The sequence below is a fragment of the Epinephelus fuscoguttatus genome, linkage group LG13 (genome assembly GCF_011397635.1).
Source record: "Epinephelus fuscoguttatus linkage group LG13, E.fuscoguttatus.final_Chr_v1".
NCBI classification, from domain to species: domain Eukaryota; kingdom Metazoa; phylum Chordata; class Actinopteri; order Perciformes; family Serranidae; genus Epinephelus; species Epinephelus fuscoguttatus.
This window is the reverse complement of record NC_064764.1, coordinates 32,304,151-32,320,465: the sequence shown is the minus strand read 5'-3', so window position 1 is coordinate 32,320,465 and position 16,315 is coordinate 32,304,151. Positions and strand designations below refer to the sequence as shown.

General features: G+C 42.4%; 1 protein-coding gene across 1 annotated transcript in view; it reads left to right on the top strand.

Moving 5' to 3' along the window:
- The window catches only part of trappc10 (trafficking protein particle complex subunit 10), a 34,015-nt gene extending 20,645 nt beyond the window's left edge, over positions 1-13,370 (top strand). The window contains exons 12-23 of the mRNA XM_049593695.1: positions 857-997; positions 1,456-1,565; positions 1,842-2,374; positions 2,496-2,637; positions 4,058-4,216; positions 4,387-4,616; positions 5,171-5,271; positions 5,498-5,621; positions 7,670-7,834; positions 8,113-8,293; positions 8,786-8,980; positions 9,369-13,370. Of these exons, the coding sequence (XP_049449652.1) occupies positions 857-997; positions 1,456-1,565; positions 1,842-2,374; positions 2,496-2,637; positions 4,058-4,216; positions 4,387-4,616; positions 5,171-5,271; positions 5,498-5,621; positions 7,670-7,834; positions 8,113-8,293; positions 8,786-8,980; positions 9,369-9,616 (2,329 nt within the window). The 3' untranslated portion in view covers positions 9,617-13,370. The remainder of the gene's footprint in view (positions 1-856; positions 998-1,455; positions 1,566-1,841; positions 2,375-2,495; positions 2,638-4,057; positions 4,217-4,386; positions 4,617-5,170; positions 5,272-5,497; positions 5,622-7,669; positions 7,835-8,112; positions 8,294-8,785; positions 8,981-9,368) is intronic.
- The last annotated feature ends 2,945 nt before the right edge of the window (positions 13,371-16,315 follow it).

Genomic DNA, 16,315 nt, shown 5'->3' with positions numbered 1-16,315 from the left:
TTGAGCGAGACCAGCAAAATAAGCTGCAGTGTAACCACTTATTCATTTACATCTATTAAAAGTGTTTGTTTTGCCACTGACAGGCTCAGATTGTTATTCTGAATGTCTGAAAATGTATAGAAGTAGTCCCTACAGACATAGACCTTTTGTTAAGGAGTAAGATCCTTTTTATTTAACCTTAAACAGCCCCGAAATCACTATTGTCAAACCCACCAGACTCCATTTAAATAAGCTGTAATTTTAGTATGTATTGAGTCAGCATATTTTCACATCTAACTCTGTGATTTAAGGGTTTGTTTTAACCAAACAAGAGATGGTGAATGTTGGAAAAGTGGAAAGACACACCAAGTTGCTTTTTTTTTTTAAGTTTTATTTGTTTCTGAAGTGTGTTTTACGATGATAAAATTACTGTTTTTTAAATGGAGTGTGGTGGGTGTGACGGTAGCAATTTCAGGGCTGTTTATGGTTAAACAAAAAATATCTTACTCTTTAACAAAAAGGATCTTATCTCTGTAGGGATAATTTCCTTAATATTGTCAGACACTTAGAATAATAATCTGAGCCTGTCCGTGGCAAAAACAACCACTTTTAATATTTGTACATTAGTGGTTAGTGGTTGTAAACATGGCAGAACCGATTACATTGCAGCCTCTTTCGCTGCTGCCAGCTGGCTCAGTTTCAGAAATGTTCTTCCTTTTAGTAACCTTGAGAAAATAACTTGGAAAAACAGGATCCAGGTTGTAAAATACTGAACTCACCCCCTTAGAAATATTTGTGGACAAGCACACACTCTGTCAGTAATTTCTATGCTTTTGTTTCATTATTAAAACCAACCTGATGTGTTTGTGTTTCTCAGGAGGAAGGGCGACCCTGAGCGGGCAGAAACCTTCTTACAGGAAGCTCTGAAGTCATATGTGTCAGAGGGATGGAGCCTCCCCGTCACTCACACCAGGAAACAGATTGCTGAGTGTCAGAAACTGCTGGGCAGAACTGAAGAGTATCCTTCAAATCACCAACACTAAGAATAGCCATTAGACCAGTGAAGGGCCAAATATGTCAGCTTCACAGTAGTGCCAAGATAAAGGAATAACCTTAAGGATGCAGGATGTTATATGGAGCTGTGTGCATTTAGTTTTTACTACCAAATAGATATATAGCCTGATGGTTCAGGTGCTGTTTAATAAAGAAATGCACACTTGCAATTCAGATAGATATGCAAACACATTTAAATCCATTGTATAACTGCACACACTATGTTTTATTTGCATTTTTATTAACTTCCGTCACACTGTGTCATCTTTTCAGTCAGGGTTGAGTAAGTTAAAGAAGAAAAGATCTTGTCCAACATGCTCGGGCACTTTAAGGTTACCAGCAGGTTCCTGTGCTGACCTGATAAAGGTGATGTTCATGCACCTATGCACTGCAGTGTTTGGTTTCCTTAACATCCCGCTGCAGCTACTTGCAAACCAGTGCCTTGTTGGCTGGTGATGTGAACCTGACCACAGAGGAGAGGAAGCACTTTTGTCAAGAAATCCTGACGTTTGCCGGCAAGTCTGGAGATCAGTGTAAGTGATGGTGTTCGTTACAAGTTTACCTCTCCGACAAAACTACTTATCTGACCACGAAAAATCTGATTTGTTCAAAAAACAGTCTTGAATTTGGTTTAAAATTATCTTGAAAAGCTTCTTAAAAAGCATTGAATTTAAGTGTCGGACACCTGTAGGCGTCCTGTAATAGTTAATCCACTGTTTTGAATTGTTAGAAAACATCTACAGTGTTTTTCTTGTCGTCATGAACTGCAGTATTCCATTAATACCAAATGTTGTTGTCTTCCTCCTCAGCTCATAAAGTGACTCTCAGCATGGGTGTCTTCTGTCAGCTCACACGGCTCCAGTTCCACCCAGCCACAGCCTCGGTGCACTCTGGTGCCGTCCTGCAGGTGGAGCTCACTCTGCGATGTTTGATGCCCATGTCGGTGCGCATGCAGCAACTCGCCGCGAGCATTCACTTTGACCTAGAGCGTGCGGGGACTAACGGAAGGTCTAAGGGCGCTCAGAGACAAACAAACCCAGGGACAGTAGAGTTTAGCCAGGGTAGCTCGTCAGCAGGTCCGCCCTCCTCCTCGGCTGCCGGCCCCCCTTTAGAGCTGGATGAGATTCAGGACAGGAGTCCTTCGGACAATTCTCTCAACTCCACAGGAGTGGTGTGTAAAAACACTCATCTGGTCATGCGCCGTCATGACAGCAGCTCGCCGCCAGACACGCCCAACTGTGTCAGCCCTCCTACTGTCACCATGAAGGAAGGAGCACAGATGCTGAAGGTGCAGGATGTGACGTTAGAGCCTGGGAATAACAGCATCATATTCACAGCACCAGTAAGGAACACTTTTGTCACTCTCCCACTCTCTAAACATTTGCTCTCCTGTTTGATAAAACTTTCGTCTTGTTTTCTTACATTCCACCTTTTGCTCTGCCACTCGTGTGTTTTCTCCGTAGAGTGGGCAACCAGGTACTTACACACTGCGCCAGCTGTTTGCCACCGTGGGTCAGGTGCAGTTTGTGCTGCCTCACATCTACCCCTCGGTCCAGTATGAAGTCTATTCTCAGGAGCCCCAACTCACAGTGGAGCCTCTCTCAGGTCTCTGTTTTTATATAATTGGTGACATGAATGCCTAAAATGAGGGTGTGGTGTTGGTCGCAAGTTCCAAGTCTGTTTGCTCGTACAACATTGAGTAGATTACATAAAAGAATAAAGGTCGGCACGGTGGAGTCTGCATGTTCTCCAGGTGCTCCAGCTTCCTCCCACAGTTCAAAGACATGCAGGTTAATTGGTGACTCTAAATTGTCCGTAGGTGTGAATGTGAGTGTGAATGGTTGTCTGTCTCTATGTGTCAGCCCTGTGATAGTCTGGTGACCTGTCCAGGGTGTACCCTGCCTCTCGCCCAGTGTCAGCTGGGATAGGCTCCAGCCCCTTGTGACTCTTCACAGGATAAGCAGTGTCGGAAAATGAATGAATCAATCAAGCAAACTGATTTCTCATGACAACGATATATCACTTAATTTCATCAGGAGCTGCTCTCACAGATTTCTTTTATTGGACGAACATTACAACAAAGTCCCTGACCCCTCTTCAGTTTACTATGTTCTGAGCATTTATATGGCTGTTTAGAGTAAGTTGCTCATGTAGCAGCTCTTGAGCCTTGACAGTACCGTATGGCATACTACTGAACTAGGGATGCACCGATTGTGAAATTATAAATAATAGCATCATAAAAACAACTGAATTGCTTTAAAGCCATTCAGCCTTCATTACACTATCTTAATGAGCATAAATACACTCATACACATTTATAAAACGACCTTTAATATAAGCTTTTACATGAAAAATATCCTTAAAGCCCTTAAAAATAAGTGCTGTGAAAACATCAACACATTTCTTCTTTAAACAGCTGTATTTATCAAGTTTCTCACCAAAAACTACATTTTACTAGATTTGAACACATCGTGAAAATGTTCTAATTTATCTTTGCCCAATAGACCTTGAATGCTTCATAATGTAACATGATTCAGCCTCTGTTAGCTGTCATTTCTGGTGCGTTAACTTGCTCTCCTGCTGCCGATGTCAACACAGATTTGTTGTTCACAGTGTAGCAGTATCAGAGAGTGTATCACCTGACACGTCCATGATAAGTTTACTGCGTCCCTCTGTCCTGAGGATGACCTGGGGAAATTTTCTTTTAATCCCAATCATGTTTCCTTTTATGTGGGGACAAAGGGATGCTGTTAGTCTAAAGCTCTGCTTTTTAGCCTGCACAGAATTGATGCGACACAACAGAAAAGCATCAGCCACTTACTTGCCGATAGGCCGATGCCAGTCAACGGTGCGAACATCAGCCGATACCGATTGTGCGGCCGATAAATTGGTGCATCTCTAGTTTCTGCTGCCCTCATTACTATGATATCATGTTTATGACTATTTACAAACCAGATTGCAGCATGTGTCAGTGTGTGTGTGTGTGTGTGGGCGGTGCTCACTGTAGGTGTGTTTGTGCTTTCAGAGCCGCTGCTGGCCGGTCTGCCTCAGATGGTGAAGTTCACTCTGTTGACGGGTCACTACGCTGTAAAGAAAGGAGACGCTCTGCAGCTCAGCAACACAGACACTATGCCCATCCTGCCCTCCACCAGCTGCACCGCCCGCATCAGCAACCCCACAGCTGGTCAGTGCACTGCTTCCTCCAGAATAGATCCCCCTTTGTTCCCTGATTTTCCTTTCGTCACCTGCATGAAGTTGTGTTTTCCTTAGTACATACTGTTTACTAACTAACTGACAAAAAACACAGCTTTAAAGTTCTCACAGCTTCCCTCTCTGTCCCCTCGCTGCGTTCAGAGCTAGTGGGTGAGAACACTCTGTCCATCCAGTCCTCTGAGAAGGTGACCAGCATCAGCCTGCCTGCTACCCCTCCGTACCACACTCTGGAGTTCCACCTGGAGGTTCTGTGCGTCATCCCGTCCGGGTCAGACCGGCCCGCCAACGAGAGGCTGACCAACGGGGAGGTCCGCCACCGACCACGCAGCTACAGCCATCCCGACACGCCCATGACCGCCATCGACCAGAGGGTGAGTGTGAAATGAGTCACAGCTGATAGAAGATGTCACATTTCTGTCGGTTTAAAGGCTTGGGTGGTATCTATACAGTAATCTAGAGCTGCAGCGATCTGTTGATTAACGATAAGTTGATTCCCAATGAATTAATCAGCAAATATTTTCAAAATCAATTAATCGTTTGTCATTTTTCAAGCAAAAATGTAAAAAAAAATTGATATTTCTAGGTTCTTAAATGTCAAAGTTTGATGCTTTTCTTGGTCTTTCATTAAGTCAATTGAATAGTTTTCAGTTCAGGACAAAATAAGACATTTGTTGAATGATTTGTTGTTTGTTTTCTAATGTTTTAATAAAAATTAGATATACATTTTAGACCAATCAATAAATTAAGAAAATATTGTCCAGATTGAGTTGGTAATGAAAATAATCATTAGCTGCAGCCCTAAAAGTGTCAGAAAGATAACAATCATTAACCAGATAAATATTCCCTCCTTGTACTTGGACTTGTGAGCTGTTACAAGATACTTCAAGAGATTTGATAGTTAATTTTTGTGCCCGTCTGTCCGCAGATGTCCATCGACTGTCCGTGGTCCATCTACTCTACGCTGCTCGCCCTCACTTTCTACATCCCTTTCAAAACCAAACACTCACTGCTTTCTGCTGGTAACAGGTGAGCCGCTCTTCTCACTGAAATATCTGTACGTGTCACTAATGAAAAAAAAAATCACACTACTGTTTTTTGTTGTTGAACAAATCGTTTATCCATAGAAATCTTTGGCAGATGTGCGCTTTCACATAAAATCCTCAAAATACAAGAAACTATAGTTTACTTATTTAATTAACCCCAACTCATTTATACACACGTCTGACCTGTGACCTTTGACCTGACCCCACAGGAAGTACATCCAGGTGTGTGTGCAGAACATGTCAGATGTGAACTTCACACTGGCAGAAGTGAAGCTGACAGAGAAGCAGCATGCGTCGCTGGAGCTGCAGTCCCTCAACACTAAAACTCAACAGGTGAGCTGAAAAAACACGACCAAACAAATGTCAGGGACGACAGGATGGATCAGTGGGTAGTGTCCAGGTTTAGGGTTTGTAAAAAAAAAAAAAAAATAGATTCAGGTTATAATATGTATTGGAAAATATGGGGGAATATAAAAAATAGAAAGATCACACTAATGAGGATACATATTTTTACTCCTTAGTTTCAGCCTTCCCCTCCAGAGGGGGCTGAGCCTGATAATTGAAGCTCTTGGTCCACCATTTGTTCTCTGCTGGGTAGTGACAGAAATAATGATTGTGTTAACAAGCAGCACAAATTAGTTTCCTCATGTGTGCTGAACCACAGAGAGGTTGAGGAGCTCAGATATGTGGAGGGAACTATTTATGGTTTCAAGGGACAGTTCACCCCAAAATCAGAAACACATATTTTCCTCAAACTTGAAGTGCTCTTTATCAGTGTAGATTGTTTCGGTGTGGGTTGCAGAGTGTTGGAGATATCAGCTGTAGAGATGTCTGCCTTCTCTCCAGTATAATGGAACTAGATGGCACTCAGCTTGTGGTGCTCAGAGTGCCAAAAAATTACATTTAAAAAAACTCAACAGCAATGTCTCTTTACAGAAATCATGACTCAGTTACTCAAGATAATCCACAGACCTTGTTGTGAGCAGTTTCATGTAGGGACTATTTTCTTTCTACCAAATTACACTTGCCAACCATATCACTACACAGAAGGAAGCGTGCATCTACTGTTAGCTCACTAGTATCAGAGAGCTAGCTAATGTTACAGCTCAGCCGAGGAGGACGCCACCAAGCGGGATTTATACTCCAGCGTTGTAGCCTGACGTGCACCTCCCCAGAAATGTAACTACACGCTGTGGCGACGCAGACCTCCTGTCTTTAAGCTGAAACCATTTCCCTCAGTGGAAACAAAGCTTTTATTTACTTTAATTTCACAGATAAGAAACTATAAATTGTGAAGACAATAAAGCCTCCACAAAAATAGAATTTTAAGTCTTGTGTGTGATTTATCCTGGCTTCATATGAGCAGAGGAAATCTCTGCTCGTCGCTAGGCTAATTTATACAATGTAAAATACCATAGGCTTGTGCTAATGACGTTAGCATGTTGTATTTGTTTGGAAAACATGTTTAGTATAAGACAGTTGTTTTGTCAGTGAACCTTGTGAGTTGTAATAGAGCTGAATTTTGTAACGTTACCTTTGTTAAATGTTGCCGTTGTCCCTGGTTTCATGTGAGCAGAGGAAATGTATACAATATAAAATCATTAGTGTTTACATCACTGTCACTAGCATGACCCTTTCATCCATGAGTAGATGGACACTACCTTTTTGTGGTGATACAGTTGGTCGGTGTAGTTCGGTAGAAGGAAAATAGTTCTGGGGTGCTGGTGGCTTAGTGGTAGAGCAGGCGTCCCATGTACAAGGCTGTTGTCGCAGCGGCCCAGGTTCGACTCCAGCCTGTGGCCCTTTGCTGCATGTCACTCCCTCTCTCTCTCCCCCTTTCACGCTTGTCTGTCCTATCCATTAAAGTTTAGTTTTAAGTTTAAGTTTATTTCCTTTATTAATCCCCTGAGGAGAAATTCAATGTTTTCACTCTTGCTTGTCAATTACACACAGGTCCGAAAGACACACACATGCACAAACAGGACCTATACAAAGGCTAAAAAGCCCCAAAAAAATATCTTTAGAAAGAAAATAGTTCCTACATGAAACTGCTCACAACAAGGTCTGTGGATTATCTTGAGTAACCACGGCACAATTTCTGTAAAGAGACATTGCTGCTGAGTTTTTCAAATGTATTTTTTGACACTTTGAGCACCACAAGCTGAGTGCCATCTAGCTCCATTATATTAGAGAGAAGGCAGACATCTCTACAGCTGATATCTCCAACACTCTGCAACTCACACCAAAACAATCTAGAGTGATAAAAAGCACTACAGGTATGTCTGTCAAAAGGATCTATCCATTCTTTACCACGTGCCTCTTGTGTTGGTTTCATTTAAAATAACACCAAAACTAATTCATATTGATGTCTTTTTGTGTAGCTGTTGTGCAGTAAGCACAGCGTGTTCTGCCTGTGGGAGGTGAGGTGGAAGGACGACCTGCCCTCGTGTCTCCAGTGTGTTTTCTCTGCCAACTTCGCTCCGCTCAAGCAAGACGTCTCTGCCTTCAAACCCTTCCACTACCAGTTCCAGCTCGAGAGAGTCACTGTGAGTCCACTTCAGCGTTTATTCTGCTCTTTGATAAGTGGAGCTGTAATCCTGTCGTCAGCAGCTTAAATATCTAGATGTTTTTGAAACATGTGGACAGACAAAACAAACATGTCTCAAACAAGGGTCAGCTGTCTGTTGTGTTCCTGGTTTGCATAATAATAATAATGTTACAAAACAAACACACTCGTACTATTTTGGGAGATGTAGATTGTAAAGCACTCCCACTACAATGAGAGACTTCCCCTCCATAAATAACCACTGTTTGTCATTGTCAGACACTGTACAGTGTGAAAGCTGAGATCCTGCCTCCTGCTGGGGAGCAGCACTGTCGCTCCGGTCTGCTCTGTGGGCTGGAGGTGTGTATAACACGACTGACTGAACCTGCAGAGGGAGAGATGGCAGAGGAGAGCAAGACCGACACTGATGGCCTCAAAACCACCAAACTCATGTATGAAGGTATGTCGGGACAACGGGTCATCACCTGGGTTTCTAAAAGGATGTATAAACAAAAGCAGAGAGAATGGGGATTATATATATATATTATTGTGATAAATGTGAATAAAAACATCAAATTTAAGCTCTTTTTTATTTATTTATATATTTGTTTAATTTTTTTGGACCCCCAGTGGGTAGCATCTACTTTTCCTGGGGTCCACACTAGCAGACATTACATCATAGAGTAAAAAATAAACAATTAAAATTAGTTCATTAGTTGCAAACAAGATTGAGTGTAAAAAAAAAAAAGAGTGTTTATGTCAGCTGTTTGCTGTAAGCACAGATACGCCTCATCGTCAGTTTTAGCAGTTTTCTCAGACACATATTTCTAGACACAATAGATCGATCACTTTGTGCAGACATACTCATATTTAGAGTCGTGACTTTAGAGTTAACAGACGAAACATCAGTGACTCTACCCTTTACCTCGTGTGTCTGTGTGTGTGTCTGCAGTGGCCGACAGCAGCAGTAACTGGGCCGTGTGTGGGAAGAGCTCAGGGATGGTGTCGATGCCGATGGCGGCCGGCGCGACCCACAAGGTGCAGATCGAGGTGATGCCTCTGTTCGCTGGACACCTGCCCTTCCCCAAGATCAAAGTGCTGAAGTACCTTCCTCACACTGCAGCTGTGGCCATTCAGCCAGACCCTGGTAAGACCTCTCACGTAGAACTAGGGCTGTCGCAGTGAAAGAATTTCCTCTGTGATGAGTAAGCGTCGCTCAACAGTGTAATATGTGGTGTTACCACCATGTTTTTGTTGCAGTTGGGGCGCAGCGAGGAAGTTTGTGTCGATAGTTGGTTGTCGTGTTGAGAATAGTCGAGCCAAAACAGAACACAGCACATTTTCTTATTTAACAGCTAAACAGTACACTAAAATATTTTCTGAAAACATTTAAGAGAGAGAAATAGACAGTACAGTGACAGAATATTGATGCGTATTTGATCAGCGCTGCCTAGTTTGACAGTTTGACTGCAGTTCATGAGCAGCAGTATTTTTCTTTCTTCTGCTGACGTCAGTTTGTTTCTTGCCGTCCTCAGACAGCTGCGTAGAGAACGACAGTCTCTCCCTGCTGGACAAGACGCTGGACGACCAGGCGGACACGGCGAGCATCCGCAGCCGGGGTAGCGTGCACTCCGTGGGCAGCGGAGACCAGCAGCAGAAGGGCGTGGCCATGCCGCGTCTGGAGCCCTTCAGCCCCGGACAGGTGTTCAATCACACCCACACGCGGCAGGTGCTGGTGCTGCCCGCCACCGACGACCACATCATGGAGGTCAACGCTACATGACCCTGGTGGCAAGAGTGCCCGCCCCCTTCTTACAGAACTGAACCCCGGCCCTGGACGGACTCTGCTGAGCTTTTACTCTGGGGCAGACCGGGTCCATGAGTCCATGTCGAAGACCGCTCGCTGCAGGTTGCCGGCATGGACTCACCCCTACGCATGAAACGTTCACATCACTGGAGACATTACGGACTAGACGCAGTGAAGAGCCGATGACATCTGCTGATAAAATTTAAATAAAGATTTTTCTTTGCCATACTTTGTACATAGCTCATTGGATGGATTTATAGTTATAAATATATAAATATATATATGGACTGATCGATCAGATCGGCGCCTGTCGTGCTCCTTCGAACTGAAGAATAACAGTCCTGATTGTCCCATGATGCACCAAAGCCCTAGATGTGTGTACGCCTCGATCAGCTACTCAAGTACTGTAACTTTGACTGAGTGTGTCCTGCTGTACGTGCTGTTCTGAGCCTCTCCACAAGTCATCGCTTTTACATTTGAGACTTTTGCCTTTTGTGACAGTCAAGACGTCAAAACTCATCCTTGGAGAAATATCCACGATCCTAAACAGACTCTTCTGTCCTGTCATACTGGTAGGGTTGGGCACCGTTACCCAGTGGTACCTTTTTCCAGTATTTTACTCTCTATACAACAAATATGTAATTTCAGGTATAAAAAATAAGCCCAACCTTCTCAATCTATACATTGTTATTCAACCACACACGATATAACCTGTCCCTAGAACTTCCAGCCTGTCAGTCTGTCACCAGGGCATAACTTGAGAAAGAGATACAAGCCAGCATGAAACTCGTGCAGACAAGAATAAGAGCGTGTAGTTAAGACCAGCTCTGCATTTCGCATTACAAATATTCATTCTGACTCTGTAACTTGAGCGAGCTGCAGGCTCTTTGTTTTCCCCTCTCAACCATGCGCTCCCAGGTACCAAAATTTGGCACCAATTGAGTAAAGCCATACTCAGTAGTAACCTTAAAAAAAGAGTTCGATACCCAACCTGAGACACTAGGCCTGTCATGATAAGTACTTTTGTTGGACGACATCTTCAACCAGAAATAATAGTGATAAACTAAATTACTGTCATTTTCAGACCATTTTATGCCACATCTTAACGATATATGGACATGACCTTGGTCAGTTTTTGCTGATCTTGATCAGACAGTACGGAAATTATCATGACAGGCCTTTGTGATAAAAACAATATTAATGTTGAAGTAGAATATTAATGCTGGGGTCAAACTACATAATATCAGCCTGGTAATGGTCCTAAAATGACCACAAGCATTTAGACAGTCGTAAGGTTGTCGTGTGAAATCAAGCATTCATCTTTGTATTTTCTTAACAACGACATAAAAACAGTTCCAAATGGATAAAATAAGAATTTGGCCACATTTTAAAAATAATGCTGCCATGTTTTAACTCATTTAGTTCTTGTTAATCGTTCACTGATGAATAGAAACTCAGTCAATCATAACTGCTTTTTAGGCTGCATTTTTTTGCCTAAAAAGACAGAAATAAAAATAATTCTAGAAAATGTTCGTAAACTATTTCCTGCGATGAGGTTAATTTGGATAAAGCAGTGAAACACTTACAGAATGTTGCTCCCCTTTCACAGCAGGGTTCTGGTGAACATTTGGGAAAAAAATCGCACACTTTCATCAACAAATTGATAAAAATTTGTTGATGAAAGTGTGTATACTACACTAATAAAAAATGTCAGCTTTATTACAAGTCTACAGCAAAGAGAATCGTTCCTGTACCTGCAGGATGGAAGCGTCTGGTTGTCATGGATACATCTTTAAAATGACTTTATTTTTAACTAAACAGTGACTTCATTCTCTGACTCAAACACAAACATCAGCACAAAACTCTCAGATGGGAATCACTGGTGACGGGAGAGTCTCAGACTCAGTCTAGCGGTGTGTGTCGTGTGTATCTGTTGAGCTGTAGTTGTGTGTACGTGTGGGGGTCTACTTGTATGTGTCTGTACGAATGTGTGTGTGTGCGTGTGTGTGATCAGGTGAGATCAAGCAGTGCACATTATTGTCTATCTATTGTCTTACCTTATCAGTGGATTGTTCATATACAGTGTGTGTATATTTATTCTGTGTGTGTGTGTGTGTGTGTGTGTGAGAGTGTGTGTGATTGGGAGGTGTGTGTGCGTCGCCAAATCTGTGTCGAGCTATGCACACATACCGTTCAGTGTTGAATAGATGAATGAAGTCAGTCGGTGTTGGATTGATTCGCTCGTTTATTTGAAAGGATGAATGTCTTATTCACCCCTCCTCCTCCTCCTCTTCCTCTTCTTCCTCCTCCTCCTCTCCTCCCCCCGGCGCACACACACAGTGTAACTACAGCCTCCTGCTCCTCTTTGACCACTGTACATACTGATCTGTAAATAATGATTCAAATCAAAATCATCTTTGATTGCCAACTATATTAAAAAATCACTGGAACTGACCTGATGTTTGGTGTTTGTGACAACGTGTTAGCTACAACGCCGTCGTTAAAGGAGGTCTCCTTACACAGAGGTGATTGTTAAATATACTCAAACCCAGGAGAATGAATCTGCTGCTGTAAAAGCCTCCTCTTCTGGTTTTAGGTGTACCACCAAACTGTGGAAACTGGCTTCAAAATATTGTCCCATTCAACCCAGTCGCCAAAGTAAATGTTGGTACTGTACTTTTCTGCAAACCACAAATACATTTGTTGATTCGTTGATTTGTTGGTTATATTTAGGCTCAAAAATCACTTCATTATGGTTTAAAAAAGATCATGTTTTGGCGTCAAACTCCCAGTTTTGCCACTAAAACCACAGCTTGAAATGCTGCAATGTCTTACTCAAAAAACAACTGCTTTTGGTGTTACTATCGCGGCTGGAAATGCCACAATGTCTTGCTAAAAAGTGCCAGAATCGCCACTGCAAATGCCTCGATGTCTCGTTAAAAGTCAGCCAGTTTTGGTGCCATAATCATGGCTGGAAATGCCACAATGTCTGGCTAAAAACACACGGTGTAGGTGCCACAGTCGCAGCTACAAATGCCTTGATGTCTTGCTAAAAAACACCCGTTTTCTGGTGCCACAAATGCCACAATGCCTCATTAAAATACGCCCACTTTTGGTTCCACAATTGCGGCTGGAAACGCTGCCATGTCTCTCTGAAATACAGTGTTGGTGCCACAATCATAGCTAGAAATGCCCCGATGTTTTGCGATCAAACATATTAAAATTGTGGCTGGAAATGCCACGATGTCTCGTTATGAAACACCTGGATTTGGTGCCACAAATGAGGCGTGTGTCTTGCTTAAAAACTTGGTGTCACAATTGCGCTGGAATTGCTGCAACATCTTGCTAAAAAAACACCAGGGCTTGGGGCCACAATTAGCGCTTGGCAACTGTTTCATGCCATCCACTATCTCCTCCACCTGTCGATGACAAAGTCAGCTCATACACATCTAATCTGAACTACGTCACATTAGATATGTTGATATGCCATGTTTAAAACGTACAAATGTTGCATATTTGTGGTTTGAAGAAATGAACAGTGCCAACATTTCCTCTGGGGACCAGATGGGAGCATTACTGAGGTCCAGCACAGCTTGTGTTCCAGTTCATCCCACAGGTGTTGGATGGGGTTCAGGTCAGGGCTTTGTGCAGGTCAGTCAAGTTCTTCCACACCAAGCTCAGAAAAGAATTCATTTTACAGATCTGACTTTGTGCACGGAGACTCTGTTATATTGAAACAGAGAAGGGACAGTGAGGATAACTGTAGTCTCCAGTCATCAAAAAATCCTTCAAACAACACTGAATGGGATGTTGAACTATAACCTATGATGAGTTTTCACAAGCCAAAAATGCTGGATACCAAAAAGTGAAACACACACTGGATCAGTTGTTGGCTGGGGCTGAGTGGTTGTTGGGCGCTCTCAGTTTGTGTAATTACAGTATGAAGTACCTAACATGGACACTAGATGGCGTAACAAACTTAAGAAGTGTTGTTCCTCAAACACACTGCAGATTCACAGCTCAGACTCAAGCATCAGACAGACTCTGCTGCTCTAGCTGTTAGATTTGGTGTGTGTCCAGCAACAGTCTCCTCATCTCATGTGAGAGCTCTGTACATTATGGTTGTGGACAGACAGCAGGTAGAGACGTTGATACAGTCGTGTGCAGTGGTGCTTGCAACAGTGTCATGCTTTAGCCCACCACTGAGGGGAGCCAAAGTCTTTTTTTTTTTCTATTTTCTAAGTTGCAGACAAATGATTTTAAATATAAAATGCAGGTGGAAAAGAGGAAAAGACAGATTCCAGACACACTCTGGCAGTGTGTGTTGTCGCCATGTGTTCATCATTTTTAGTCACATCAGCTGGGAGGCTGAAATTGTTCAAATGACGTGATTGTCTCCAAATTTGAGAGTGACATTTGTGGTGTGGTGGCAGTTTCTACCAGACAGAACACATGGAGTCAGGAGACGTCAGATACTCATACTCAGTGACAGCAGCTGAGGTCAGGGGTCTTTAACGGGCATCGTCAGAGAGGTGACAGAGCAGTTTGGGCCAATTTATCCAGTCATAAAGTGAAGCACTCACAGCTGGTGACACACTGGCAGATTAAACGTCATGTAGGCACTTGTGACATCCTGACAAGACATGAAATGCAAGATTACGTCTCATTCTTTCAAAGTGTTTTCATAAGTGTTTAACTTTTATTTAACGTCATTAATCCCTGAAGAGAAAGTCAGTTTATATTCACTCTGTTGTCATACACACACACAGGCCCCAAATACACACACTCATGCACACACAGGACCTTTACATGTGTTAAATGGAGAGATATCAGGGCGAGGGGGCTGCTTCGGACGGACGCCTTGCTCAAGGGCACATCAGTGGTGCCCAGGAGGCAAACTGGCACCTCTCCAGCTACCAGTCCACACTCCATGCTTGGCCCACACAGGGACTTGAACGGCGACACTCTGGCTCCAATGCCAGGTCCCTATGGACTGAGCTACTGCTGCTACTGCCACCCAACACAAGCACAAGTTCACACAAGCTCAAGAGACTTCCTGTTTTGTTCTACGACGTTAGATAAGTCAGTAAACACCCCACCTGTAAAATCTGAAACCTTAACCTGTCTTTAAAAGCTGCAGTTGCTAACAAGTGGCTCAGTGATACTACACAATGTCATCATGCTGAACACGGCTTTGAAGCCATGTTGTGGTGGTGACGCTGATTTCCTGCGACTGTTGTGTGCCTTTTGCTTCTGGCGACTGCACTTATGCTTCAAATATCATTAAAGTGGTGTCCCTTTGTAAAGATTATCTTGCTGAACAAAATATGTAAGTATCATTTTTGGTGTTGTCATATTGTGTCTGCATTTTGGGGTGAGGTTCAAAAAATGAGTTCAGATATGTGTGTACACCTGGAGCTGGATCTGTTCTCTGTGATGTTGGAGGATGTCACAGGAACAAAGACTTAACTACTGTAATACTGTTAATTTAATTATATTCTTAGGGAAAAAGTTCATTTATGAGGCAACTCTTGCAGAATCTTTAAACATCTACAGACTTAAGAGCTTCCTTAAACACCAGTTTATTTTGGAAGGATATACAAATAACAAAGGTTATTCAGACAGATGAGAAAAGTTTATTGAAGCTGAGGGTGGTGAGAAAAGATATGTGGCCTCACTTTTTTTTGTCAACTTGTTTTTGTTGCAGTTGAACCAGTCTGGAATATTATTATGCCAGTATGAAATTTCTGTTGTATGACTATTTGCCCCAGTGTTGGGTGAGGTACACTGTTTATTTTTTGTCTTTTATAGTTTGTTTTTTCTGTTTTTATGATGATGGAGTGATGCTGTTTGTTTGTGTATTGGTTGTGTTTTATGGAATCGCTGCCCGCATACACTGAACTCCACTACTACATGGAAAAAAAAAAAGTTTAAAAAAAGTGAAAAAAAGAAAAGAAAAATAAAAAGATGAATAATTATAATTAATAATGAGAAGAAAAGAGAAAGAAAAAAAAATAAAATGAAACAAATGTGAGGAAAAATGTCCCCACTGGGAGCTGGGTTAATAAATAAAATAAAATAAAATTAAATAAAACTGAATTGAATTGAAATAAAATAAAATAAAAATGTGTAAACATCATAAACCTTTGTTTACTCCGTAATTATTTTCTGCAATAATCCGAAATGGAAAAACCCAATTACTTTGTGCTGAAGGAACCAGGGTGACGCTAACTTCGGAGTTGGCCTCCAAAAACACGTCATCCCTGCAGAACTCTCTTGTGGTGTCTTATAACCTGCTCCAGCAAAACTGTCTTTGGGTGAAGTGAGCTTTTAATGAATTAAACATCATCATCTCTAACTGATCTGGGCCTTTAAGGGTTAAACTGGGGTCATTTCAGGGCAGGTGAGGGAACACTAACACAGCTAATAACTGGAGGAGAAACTCTGTGATACAACAAATATTTATTTATTTACAACATTATTCAGCACTCTTAAAGTCTGTTAAAGTTTTACAGACTGTTTGTTGTGTTTGGAGCCTCTTTCTGTCTGTTGCTGAGGACCTGACCTGAGATCAGCCTCCATGTGACCCCGCCCCCTCACCTTATCTCCGGCATGTCTGCCGGCTCCTCATTAACATAATTAAGCAGCCGCACACCGGGAGGTCTCACACTTTAA